Here is a 12,948-nt window from a genome sequence, read left to right on the forward strand (position 1 = left end):
CCTTCTATTTGTTCACCAATGTTCAGATACTGGGCTGCCTTCTATTTCTGTCCACTAGGTGGCAGATCCTTTCAATAGCTGGACTAGAAAGCCCTGCTCCTGTTCTCCCTAAAGCTTTCTCCTTGTCCACAGTAAATGGTTGCAGGTTTGTGGCCTGGTCCAAAGACCTAGTTCTAACCAATTTAATTCTCCATTTCTGACCGGACAGAAGAAAGAAGAAAAGTGGGTGGCTCCTGAGGCTGAGTATCCTTGTCTCTCCTTCCTGCAGCCAGGCCCAGGGGACACTGAGCCTGCCTTACGGGCTGTGTTTCAGTCCCTTTTTTCCCATCCTTGCAGACCAAGATGAAGGACAAGATGAAGATGCAAGTGTGGCCTACTGGCTCTTGTCCAGACATGAGCCCCACCCCAACCACCCCTGGACAGAGTGGGTCCTTCTTCCTTCCATCTCCCGCCTCTTCTCTCTCCCATAGGTTGTACTCCCTGGATCTAGATGACTGGATGGCAAGAAGTAACGGGAACACATTTATTTATAACAAAGAAAAGAGAATTTGAATCCTTTTGCTAGATATGAAACCAACAGAACAGTGGTAACCAAAATTGTATCACGTGCGATTTAAGGCAGCGGTTCAGCCAAATGCATAAGGGAATAGGTCACATATGTGGCTATATACAGAGGCAATAAACATCCCACCATGGCTTTGTTGCCTTGTGGCAGCTCTTCTATAGTTTGGTCATTCCAGTGAAAAAAAGATTGTTTGCGTGTTACTCATTGTGGATAAAGTTGCTGAAGGAAGCTCTCACACCATCAGTCAATATCATAGTTATCAAGTAGTATTGCATTGATCTCCAGTATGAGATCCCCCAAATATATCAATTATGCTCAGGAGAACAATTTTAGGTAGTGGATGGGCAGAAGGGAGCTGATAAGAGCCACGTAAGGGTTTCCTACCTGTAATACAGACTGCTGTCTACCAAGAGCCTGTTCTAAAGAAGACAAGTTCTGTATTAGACAGAGCTGACAAGACTGGATTGCTGCTGCTGCAGAAGAATCCACCTGTTGCTTCAGCTGTTCCCCCAGTTCATGCAGAACAAACAAAGAGTCTTGCACTGTCTTCATGCCTTTAAGTAGGTCCTGTAGAAATTGGGATAATTAAAATGGTGGAAGAAACCTGCAAAGAGCATGCAAACCTCTCTTACTGACCAGCATACAAGTAGCTTCTGAGTAATGACTTTTATGGCATGCAAAATTATTAACCTCAGAACTGGCTCACATAGGCCCCAATATACTAATACTTAACATGGAGTGGGGATGTTGAGAAACAGAACATTGGGTTTCCCTCCCAAATTCAAATATACCTTTTGGGTTGGGAAGGAATGCCCCTTATTTCTTTCTTAGGGCCTTGGGTCAAGTTGGTAAAAGGAAATAAGGGAAGTGTTTGGAAAAGCAGATCCCCTGGATGATAATGGTGTCAATGATGGCCCAGGGGCTGGGGAATGGGATATGGAGGGGAGAGCGGATATGGTAAATGTGGTTTGGAAAGGAGGTGGAAATTTTTCATCCCTCCCCCATCCAGTGACCTGGCAAGGCCATTAGCCAGCTTTTGTAATAATCCCTGCTTGTTTCACATTAGGAACTTTATTGCAGTTGCATACTGTGTCCTGACCAGGCATAAGGCTGAAAGGAAGCGGACTGCAACATGGTGCTCACTGTCTGTTCCGGGTCTAATGTCAGGCAAGGAAGGAGTCACATCAGGACCTTGAATAGCACACTGCAGGAGGTGCTGGCTGGAGTATTCTCTCATAAAGAGCTGTTGTCCCAGGAAAGGACTTGTCATGTCCCCAAGCTCTGATGCTCAGCAGCCCTTTAAGGGCTACAGCTACCACCCAGCAAGGGTGGACCCTCTGAAAACTCTGGGCCTGCCAATCTTCTTAAGGCTTCAGTTGCTTGCAGGCCCTTGCTGGAACAACACTCTCCCTGTGAGGAAACCCTTTGATCACTATCCCTGAGGTATGCTGTCCAGGGTCCTGACTGTTCTTTACCTTGTGGTGATCCCGCTCTCCTGAGCCTTGTTTAACTGGATGTGACCCTGCTTTATTGGACTTGATCCTTCTCCACCTGACACTAAAACATCCATGAATGGCACACACTACAGGACTGCAGTCAACTGAGGCCTTAAGAAGGCTGGCAGAGCCTGGTCTTTCAGTGGCTCCACTCTTGTCAGATGGTGATTGTAGTTCTTAAAGGGACAGTATCTGTTTCATGCTCCAGTATGGCTCAGAGACAGAGGAAGCTGCAGGGGAATTATCCTTGGAGTCAGATGTTGATGGGAGGGTCATGCCCATGGGTCAGGATGGCACTGAAGGGGGGTACTGAGGGCTTCTTCCAAAGTGGAGCAACTCACAACCCATCTGGGTCTTGTTCAGGGTAATGCAGAGTCCCAGAATCAGGGGACCTGACCCCCTGGAATAATAACACAGCCTTCAGATTTCTGCACTTACATTGCTATCATGAATCCAAGCAGTGACTTCATCATCAGAAATATCCTTGTTGGCTGCAGCCTTCAGAAGTTCATTTGTTCGGTCCTCATACTGCTGAACTGTGGAAGAGCACTGTGCATAATAGTTTTTGTACTTCTGCCAGAGCTGAAGCAGACCCTTACTGGAGTGTAGATGCTCTGCAATCTCTTCAAGAAGGTTGTTCCACCTGGCAATTATAACAAATGGGCTGTGATGTAAAGAAGCTGACAGACACTGTCCCTGCCCACCCCGCAAAGGACTGTGGAAGAACCTTTAAGCCTAGCTTAGCTATAGTCCCACAACAACACTATGGGCAATAAGACAATATGACTATTTCTTACAGTAACAGTTTGAAAAAAGTAAAGCTAAACATCTTTAAATTATGTTTTCTGAAACCAATCTTTATGTTCTGTGAAGGCCCTTTTTTTGTTCCAGAAAGAAAGAAAGAAAGAAAGAGCAAGCACCCCCTCCCCCAGACATTTAGCACTGGAGATTTTAAAGACACTATCAGCTGAAACCTATATGTCTGGATAAGAATCAAAACATTACATAGAAGGCGGTGACTTAAGGGGGTAGAAATCTAGTATGCCACTTCAGATTGCAGTTAATAAGGCTATATTTTTAATGCTTTTCCATGTAATAGCTTTGAGTTATACTGACTCTGGAGTAAAACAGCTGTTTATTATAGATTTTACTTCAAAATACTGTATATTTGGGAGTAGCTTCACACCTCAAGCTCATTTCTTTCAAAGTGTTGTTAAGTGCTTCTGTAACAGGTGGGTGACACTCTTTCAGTAACTGATTGGTCACTGATCCAAATTTCTGTAAGCTATGGTCTTGTCTTTCCAATTCATCCTGCAAATTCTGAACACAGGAAAAAAAATTAAAGCAGAAAGAAATATTAGAAACGTAAGGGAGTAAGACACATTTTTTTTCAGGGCCACGTTTGGCATCCTATTAGCAGACACTAAAATTATGTTAGCAAGGAACTGGACAAATCCTAAAGCATTATTGAAAAGAATGGTATAGGATGGTTTGGACACATTTTAAAACTTATTTTAAAGGCCACATTTGGCAGTAAGCTGTTTCCCTTCACTATAAAGCTGGCAAAATTCCCTGACTTTGCTTGATATGGTAAAAGGCTTTGGTGTCCATGTCTTACCTGAAGATTATCTACTTGGACTTTCACTGCTTCCAAAGAACCTGTAAGGAGATGAAACCGAGAAAGAGAATATCTGGCTTCCATGAGGTAGCTATTCAGTTCTTCATAAGCTGCTTTATAGATGTTCCACTGATCAAGGACAGACTGCAACAATATTTTCAGCTGGCCAACCTGACCAAAACAAAACAAAACAAAACAGAGCTGCAATAAATATTAAAAGTATGAATGCTATTTTCGGCATATTTAAAACACACTAATGGTGGACATTAAATATAAAGTTCAGCCATTCCCAGCCTGATGCCTTCTGGATGTTTTGGACTATGACTTCTAACAGGCCCAGCCGCATAGCCAACGGTCCGTTATGATGGGAGTTGTAATCCAAAACATCTGGTGGGCACCAGGTTGGGAATGGTGGTATAAGTCCATGTATTCTTCAGTGTTGTAAAATAATTTGCTAGCTTAACAATTACATTTATGCAAGCTTTACTTGAATAAGCAAGCAAATTCTATTGGTTTATATCTCAAGGAATAACATGCTTTAAAAATATCTGTAAGCACGATGAATAAGCAAGGTACCAGAGCCTTGCACAATCTTTGGGCTAGTTCAGACTAGCTAAATAATTAAAATTCAAATTTCACACAAATCAAATTCCACAAATTCCTCACCTAAACTGGAATGACAAATCTACAAAATTCCACCTATGTTGTTGTCTTCTAGCTACAATCCTGCTTTTCCACACCTAGCTGGAAACACCAGCTTATACATCACATAGCTGGGAGGAGGAGAATATTGGGGCACAGCTTTTAATTACACATTGCCCTTCCCTTATTTATTTATTTATTTATTACGTTTACAGTACTGTGCAAAAGTCTTAGGCCACCACCAGCTTTGTTGTTTTAGTGAAGTTTTAATGACCATCCATGATTATTTTTCAGTCTCTGTATTAAGATACAAACAGAAAATACAGGAAATACGTACAGGCAAAAGTCAGTATTTAGTGTGACCTCCCTGGGCTCTAAGTACATCTTGAACTTTTTTGGGGAGACTGTCCTGAAGTTTTCTGAAGTAATCTTCTGGTGTATTATACCAGGCTTCTTTCAGCACTTCCCAGAGTTCTTCTTTAGATGTAGGTTGTCTTTTATTTCTTTCTCTGTCCAGGTAATCCCATACTGTCTCTATAATATTCAGGTCTGGACTCTGTGGAGGCCAGTGTATGACTGTCGGTGTTTTATCAGCTGTTTTCCTCGCTAAACATGATTTCACTGCATTAGCAGTGTGCTTGGGATTGTTATCATGCTGAAAAATGAAACCTTTCCCAATCAGGCGCTTTCCAGAAGGAATGGCATGATGAATTAAAACCTGTCTGTACTTTTCAGCATTCATGATCCCATCAATACGGACAAGATCGCCAACATCACTAGCAGAAATGCAGCCCCAAACCAGGACAGACCCTCCACCATGTTTCACTGAAGGCTGCAAGAACTCATTCACCTATCTCTCTCCAACTCTTCCTCTCACATATTGTTGACGATTGGACCCCAAAATTTCAAACTTGGATTCATCACTCCATAATACTCTTTTCCACTGATCCTCTTTCCAATCTTTGTGAGCTTTAGCATATCTTAGCCTTTTCACCCTGTTCCCCTTCCGCAAAAGTGGTTTCTTGGCTGCTACCCTTCCATGAAGACCATTCCTGGCCAGGCGCCTGCTGTTACTCTAGTGTAAGGGGAGGTCACACTAAATACTTGCCACTTTAGCCTATGGAAGCTGTTTTTTCTGATTTTTTTTTCTATTGTTGAATACTGCATACAAATTTCCTGTATTTTCTGGTTGTATTCTAATGAAGAGACTGAGAAATAATTATATATGGTCATTATACCATTGCTAAAACAACAAATCTAATGGTGGCCTAAGACTTTTGCACAGTACTGTATATCCCTCCTTTTTTCCTCCTTAAGGAACCCAAGGTGGTGTACATAATCCTTCTCCTCTCCATTTTAGCCTCACAACAACAACCCTGTCAGGTAGGTTCTGTTGAGAGTCTGTGACTGGCCCAAAGTCACCCAGTGAGCTTCATGGCTGAATGGGGACTAGAGAGCTTCGGCTATTGGGTGGTATAGAAATGAAACAAACAAACAAACAAACAAACAAACAAACAAACAAACAAACCTGGACCTCCTGACTGCCAGTCCAATACTCTAGCCACTACACCACACTGGCTCTTTTATAATAATCCCTCCTTCCAATGTCATAAATCCCTTTGCTCATGAACATCTGTTGTGTCTTCATATAGGCCTTGTGTGCCCCTTGACCACACCTTTCTGACTTTTCCACACATGTTCCTAGTACTTCATGAGATTTTGGGTACTCCTTTATCCCCTGGAAACAGCAGTCCCTCTCCCTTGCACCAGTGGTGGAAAATCCCCCTCTTCATGTATGCAGCAATACTGGCTTACCATGTGATCCAAATTTGCCCAAGAATGGTTTAGTTTTTGAAGTGTGTCCATGACAGCAACACACACTTCTTCTTTTTTATTTTGTATCAAGGAAAGTCCACTCTGTTCTACTTTTTCAACTTCCTTTTCTTTTGCTTTTATTTGCTCTTCTAGTTCCTGAAAGAAATACAGATTCCCATGGAGTTTGTTTTAACTGAATAACGTTTTCAAGTTTTCAAAACATTTACAATTCCCCCTAAGTAGTGAGAGCACTAAAACTAATGGAAAGTTCTCACAACACCCTAAAGAAGATTTTTACCACCAACAATAAAGAAGATTTTCTTCACCCTAAAGAAGATTTTTACCACCATCTTATCATTTAAATAATTAATTTAAAATGAAAAGAATGTCGATTCAATATCATCACCATCATCACGATGTCATGGCCAGAGTAATCCTATGCCCCCTGGATAGTGTCTGGGGGGACATAGGATGTTCGGTTTCTGGGATTCAAAGTCGGAAACAGGGCTCCAACCTTGGAGCCCAGAAGCTGCTCTCCTCCTCCCCCATGGTTCTGACTATGTCTCCGCACTCAGAAATGGAGTAAGGAGATGGCGAAAAGGGGATGGTCCTGGGGGCAGGAAGAGGAGGAGACCAGGGAAGCTGCATTGAGCAGCTTCCTGTGTTTGCCCCAACCTCCTCCTCCTCGCTCAGAAGCCCCGTGGCTAGATGGGCAAAATTTCCCGTACAGTGAAAGTGCAGGGTGGCTGGACCATGGAGGTGATCCTTGCCTCCATTCTTCAGCTGCCCTGCACTGGATACTTGGCAGCCTCTGACTTCAAAGGCTGCTGACTATCTCCATAAGACTGCATTCTTAAATACTTTATTTGCAGTCTAGTCCTATATATGTCTACTCAAAACTAAGTCTTATTGAGTTCAATGGAGCTGGCTCCCAGGTAAGTGGGATTACGAATGTAGTTTTAGTGTGCAAAATGCTTTAATAACGTCACCTATCCCAGCAAATGCAACCATATGAGGTAGACCACTATTTTTGCCACTTCAACAAGCAAACAAACAAAGGAATCAGACATTAAGAGATGGTAACTTGTTCAAGGTTTTTGTCATGTGACGCTATAGCTGGAACGGGATCTAAGGCAGGATCTAACATGGTTTTGTTTAACTGGCATTATGATTTTTCCTCTACACACCTTCTCCTAATTTCACATGAGGAGTGAACTCAGCACATAGCCATGATCATGTGACATTCATAATGTGCATCTGGGTGTGGTTGTTATCTATCCATACAATAGCTTTAAGGAATGCATCCTTCAATGCACTTTCTAATACACATTAATACACATAATTCTAATACACATTAATACACATAATTCTAATACACATTCCACCACAATTAGAACTGCACTGTAGTTTCAAAGAGAGGGCAGTGTGGCTTCATTTGCTCTCACTAACATAATCATGATGCAAATTGGATTGCCCACAGGACTATGTGTCATTGGATTGTTGTATCCAATGATTCTCTTCTGTGAATGGAAGGAGTCCTTCCATTTGCAAAAAAAGTCTGATAAAGATGGCTCTTCTAACAGAAGAGGAGGGGAGGTGATGACTGCTGATTCCTCCTTCTTCCTGCAGCCTCCTGTAGGAAACTGTTCTTCCAAGCTATTCTGGAAGGTCCCCCAATCCTGCTGGAGAAGATTTCTGGGAACACAGGTGACTGCAGAGTGGAGGGAGAATCAGCAAAAACTGTGTCCCCTCTTCTTCCATTAGTGGAGCCCCCATTGGATCTGGACATCATCCTGTTCACTATGTGACCCTGATTAGCTAGGATTGTGTATTAAAGAGTAAAGAAAATGCCCTGTTAGCTTAAGACATTGTTCTTTAAAAGCATCAGATGAAGGAAACAATGGCTGCTAGTAGGCGTGACAGATAACACAAAAGAGTAGAAAGATGTGTTTTTTCCAGGGTGCTTTTCACAGCCCTCTAACCATGCCTTTCACCCTGAAAATGTTTGAGGGCAAAAGTGTGGCACACCTCTAATCTGTCTTTTTAAGCTTTGAACATAAGTACTTAAGAAAAGTGGTGCTGGATCAGAGCACAGGCGTCTTTAGCACAGCATTCTGTTCCCAGTGTGGCAAAACACATTCCCCAATGGGAAATCCACAAGCAGGACATGATCATAAGAACACCCTGCCACTTGAGTTTCCCAGCAACTGGTAGTCAGAGGCACATTGCCTTTGGGGAATATACAGGAGGTAATATAGTCATCATGACTAGCAGCCATTGATAGCCTTTATCCTCCACGAGTTTGACTAATTGCCTTTTAAAGTCATCCAAGTTGGCACTACAATTTCTTTCCGTTGTATTTTCTAAATATGAAGGTCATTCTTTCATTTTCTGGAAAACCACAATTTCACTCCCCTTCAGTTTATAATCTTGGAAAGGTTTAATGGTTCATAGTTCATATTTGTCTTTTAGATTTACAAATACCACTGCAATTATTTACATTTCTAATGATAAATAATCACTATTTAATTCAATGGGAATTACTCCCTTTTCGTGTATATAGGATTGCAGCCCAAATGCTTTAAGGGTGTTCATACTATTTGGAATAGTTGTATCATTGACGTCTACAACAAAGTAAGAACTGGCCTGAGATCATAGGAGAGAAATACGACAAAAGCCAAAAACACTGGCTGAGGAAAGATTTTTATCCTTCCAATCTCATAACTCAGTTAAAGCATCCTACTTGTTTCTGATTTACTGTGGAAAATGAGACTGCCCTAACTATTTAAGGAAAACTGGATCTTTATCTGCATAGGTAAATACATGAATTCTAACTTTTGCATTACATTAAATTCTAATGTCTAAAACCAAGAACAAATATTCAGGTTATTTTTAAATGATCAAAGCCTTGCCAGAGTATGTATCTTACCTACACTGACCCATATAGGCCATACATTTTATCAGGTTCTGGATGTTTGCTATATGTCAATATTGTGTTAAATTACACCTAGAGGTAACATCACATGGTCTACTTGCTTTATTGAGCTGATAGAATAAAATAACACAATCTATAGAACGTAAGGCAGATCTAAATCCAACTGAATAGGTCTGAAGTGCTTAACTGTACTTAAATCAGTGGTAAGCCATAACGTCTAACTTTTTTTTGTGTTAGCACCTCCTGTTTTCAGTTATTTTTGGCACTCACTGTGTTCACTTTGTTTTAATGTGCCTTTTCCCTTATTTTTTGTTGCATAGTTTTTGGTCTCATTTGTCTATTTAATTGCATTGGCAGTGGTGACCTTTATGGATTTGCACAATGGTATAAAAACACTATGTCTGATGTGTTAACATCACAGATGATTGTAAACAAAATTACATGGGTTGCCAAAAACAATTGATTAAAAGTGTACTGGATAGCACTAAAGCAATGAACATTCAGTGATGCCTTTGGAGGGTAATTTGTTTGGCTACCTTGAATGTATTATTCAAAGAAAATATTTGATACTGATCTATCTTAAACCCCATTGATGGTAGAGCATTTGAATTTTTAATTTAACTTTGAATGCTTTATCAAGGAAGAAAATCTCAAAACCTCATAGAGAGATTATCATTTCCTCATATACTAATCTTTGTCCAGTAATCACAGATACAGTACTGGGTTTGGAAAATCAGTACAGACTAGTGCCGCACTGAATTTTCATAAGGTTTGATTTTCACCGTGAAAGCTGCTCTTTGGGGGGTGGCAGCAAAATGTTTGCATAGTCCCACTTTTCACTCTTTGTGTTTTGAGACAGTTTTTCTCAAAGTAATGCTAAGATTGCTTGGTAGACTGGACTGAGTCATTTTAAAATGGTATTAAAGTAGAAAAAGGGAGAGTTTTTTTAAAAAAATAGATTGTACATTTAGGGCGCAATCCCATGGCCACTGGTCAGCAGCTGGACAGCCATAGGATAGGTCAGTTCCCAGGAACCAACCTCAGAGCCTGCGCTCCGAGGTCAGTTCCCTGAGAACCGACCTCTACCCCCTCACCCCCTCACAAGCTGCCTCATAGGCAGCACGGATCGGCCCTGTGCTCCACGCTCGTAAGAGGAGTGTGGAACAGCAAAAACAGGGCGTTCCTGGGGGCAGGCTGGGGTGAATAGGGTGGAAGTGCCTTTCTGATGCTTCCTATGCATTGTCCAGCATCCGCCTCCCTCGCTCCGACTTCCCGTGGCTAGTCAGCCGAAATCGGCTGTCTAGCCGCGAATGCAGGGCAGCTGAAGTGTGGAGGGGAAGATCCCCTCTGCGCTGCTCCTGCCCTGCACTGGATAGGCAGTCTGCTCCGAGTTCGGAGGCGGCCGCCTATCCCAATAGGATTGCACCCTTATTCTCCAATCACTATAGTTTGAATGCAATATTGTTTTTATTATATGTTTTGTGCTGCTTTGGACGATTTATAGGAAAGGCAGGACAGATAAATATATAAATAAAATACATTATAGACATGAGAAGTAAAAAAAAAACCATTTGTTTCACTGAGAAGCACTGGCAGAAAACAGAAAGCCATGTATACCTCATGACTAACATGTACAGATTTTTCTTCATGAACATGAAAAGCAAACATGCCAAGTTAGAAGTAAAACAGGAACACCCAGAAAATAGACAGGGGAAGTACAATTCTTACAGTGGTCAATAAACTATTTATACCTCATTAAAATGAGCAAAACGCTAGAAGTGGAAAATAATCTTCTAATAACTCCCAAACCTTTAACAATGTATGTTGTTTTCTTGCTGCTATCAATATTACTATTAATGAAGTAGCATTCCTGTAGGGAAGTTCAAGAAAAGTCTGCCATCTCCTCTTTTAGAACACAGTAATTGTTGCTACCTGACAGTCTTTCAAAGCATTCCGAACTGAAGCCTGATCTCCAATTCTCTGTTGTTCCTTCAGTCTCATTTCCTGAGTTTCAAACCAAGTTTTCAGGCACTGAATGCTGTTTTCATATTCTGTCCAGGATTCCAGAAAACCTTCCAACAACTGAATCTGCAAAATATATGCATATTTCTTAATAATTCATATAGTTGGGGTAACTGTTTCATTGGAAAAGTACTTCACACTGGTTTATGCTTTCTAAAATGCAGCATTATCAGGAATTCAAAACAGACTGAGAAAGTCCCACTCCAGCAAAAGTAACCAACCAAACTCATTAGCTGTTTTGTTGCTGAAGAGATCAGAATGAAACTGTAATTATAAAAAGCATGAAGCAACAAGGAACAAAATGAAAACAAGCCAATGCCCAATTCACTGGGTATTTCAACTCTGAAGGCCTTCCATCTATGAAGTTTTGCAAGCCCATCCTCAAGTTCTATACATTTGACCATAACATTTCTCTATGAGCATACCATAGACATTATCCAATTTTAGTTTGTTAACCCTTGTTTTCATTAAAGTGTTATGCAATTTATGCTAATAAAACTAACTGACACATACAAATTAGCTGCAAATATACGGAACTCCCTGGAGGTAGACAGTGTATGAATCTGATAATATATGACTGCTCTTTTTATTCAGGCTGCAGCTGTTATCCATAATGGCTAAAATGGAGCCTCCAAGTTCAGAAACATTTTTATACAAGCATTTATATAGTGCCTTTCAGCTCTAAAAAGGGTTCCCAAGGTAGTTTACAACAATTAAATCTCATTGTGATTAAAACCAGAGAACATTAAAAAGCCAGAATAAAAACATTATTGTATTGAAAACTGAAAAAAAATCTAATTAACCATTAATAAAAAATAAAACAAATCCACAGCTAGCAAGATTAACATGCACTAAAAGCCTCAAAGAATATAAATCATGTCAGGGGCCAGTCTAACCTCCCTTGGGAGGGATTTCCACAGTTTGGTCACCACCATTGAAAAGGCCTTGTCCCACAACCTCATCAATCAAGTTTCTCTTGCAGGTGGGATACAGAACAGGGCCTCCAAAGATGACCAACATTTATACAGAGGTTCATGCAGGAGGAGGCAATCCTTCAAATACCCTGGTCCCAAGCCATTATAAGTAATAACCAGCACCTTGAATTGGGTCCAGAATTGAATTGGAACCCGATGCAAATTCCAGGGATTATTCTGTCACACACATATTGGGCCAGCTGCAATTTCTGAACACTTTTCAAGGTGTTTAAAGTGCACTGCAGTAATCTAAATTTAATGTGTCACTTCCTTAGCCCACATCCAATCCATTACTGAACCCACACTACAGTTCCGGATCTCTATAACCTCCTTGGCACCAGCTGAAAAGGTAAAATTGAATTGGGCGTCTTCAGAATATTCATGGTATCCAACCCCCAAACCCCAGATCATCTCTTCTAGTAGCTTCATGTAGGCATTACTTGCTGAGGGGCAAACAGAGTGAGTATAGGAAGGCTGTTGCTCTCATGCAGTTTGTTGCCTTTTGGGAAGCATCTGGCTATAAAATTTGTTCACACCTAGGGTTGTTTCCAATGTTAGTCCTACTTAGAGGAGACCCATTAAATGAATGGGACTTAAGTTAGACTAACATTGGATACAACTCCTAGGCACAAACATTTTGGTATTTTCATAGTCTCTCTTCAGTATAAAACTTGTAGATAAAAATGTATTAATTTTATATCTCTAGGGCAGGGACTCTTCTGCATTTATGTTTGCAATTCATCATTCATGGAACGAGTAGGGCTAAGCCCAAAACCAGTGCGGGATTAAAGATCACAGGTAGGGATGGATGAACCCACCGGCATCTGGTACTGGCAGGTGCCTGCTGAAGCACTGCCCCTGCTCAAGCTCCCCCCTGGACC

The 12,948-nt window shown here is 41.2% G+C and overlaps 1 protein-coding gene across 1 annotated transcript in view; it reads right to left on the bottom strand.

Moving 5' to 3' along the window:
* The window catches only part of SYNE1 (spectrin repeat containing nuclear envelope protein 1), a 459,183-nt gene that overhangs the window by 90,733 nt on the left and 355,502 nt on the right, over positions 1-12,948 (bottom strand). Inside the window, exons 114-119 of the mRNA XM_084827854.1 lie at positions 11,004-11,159; positions 6,137-6,292; positions 3,680-3,850; positions 3,248-3,381; positions 2,500-2,704; positions 950-1,132 (exon numbers count right to left, since the gene is read on the bottom strand). Coding sequence (XP_084683980.1) covers positions 950-1,132; positions 2,500-2,704; positions 3,248-3,381; positions 3,680-3,850; positions 6,137-6,292; positions 11,004-11,159 — 1,005 coding nt within the window. The remainder of the gene's footprint in view (positions 1-949; positions 1,133-2,499; positions 2,705-3,247; positions 3,382-3,679; positions 3,851-6,136; positions 6,293-11,003; positions 11,160-12,948) is intronic.

The sequence above is a fragment of the Heloderma suspectum genome, chromosome 1 (assembly GCF_057233095.1).
Source record: "Heloderma suspectum isolate Gila_16-S chromosome 1, 16-S_ref, whole genome shotgun sequence".
NCBI lineage: Eukaryota > Metazoa > Chordata > Lepidosauria > Squamata > Helodermatidae > Heloderma > Heloderma suspectum.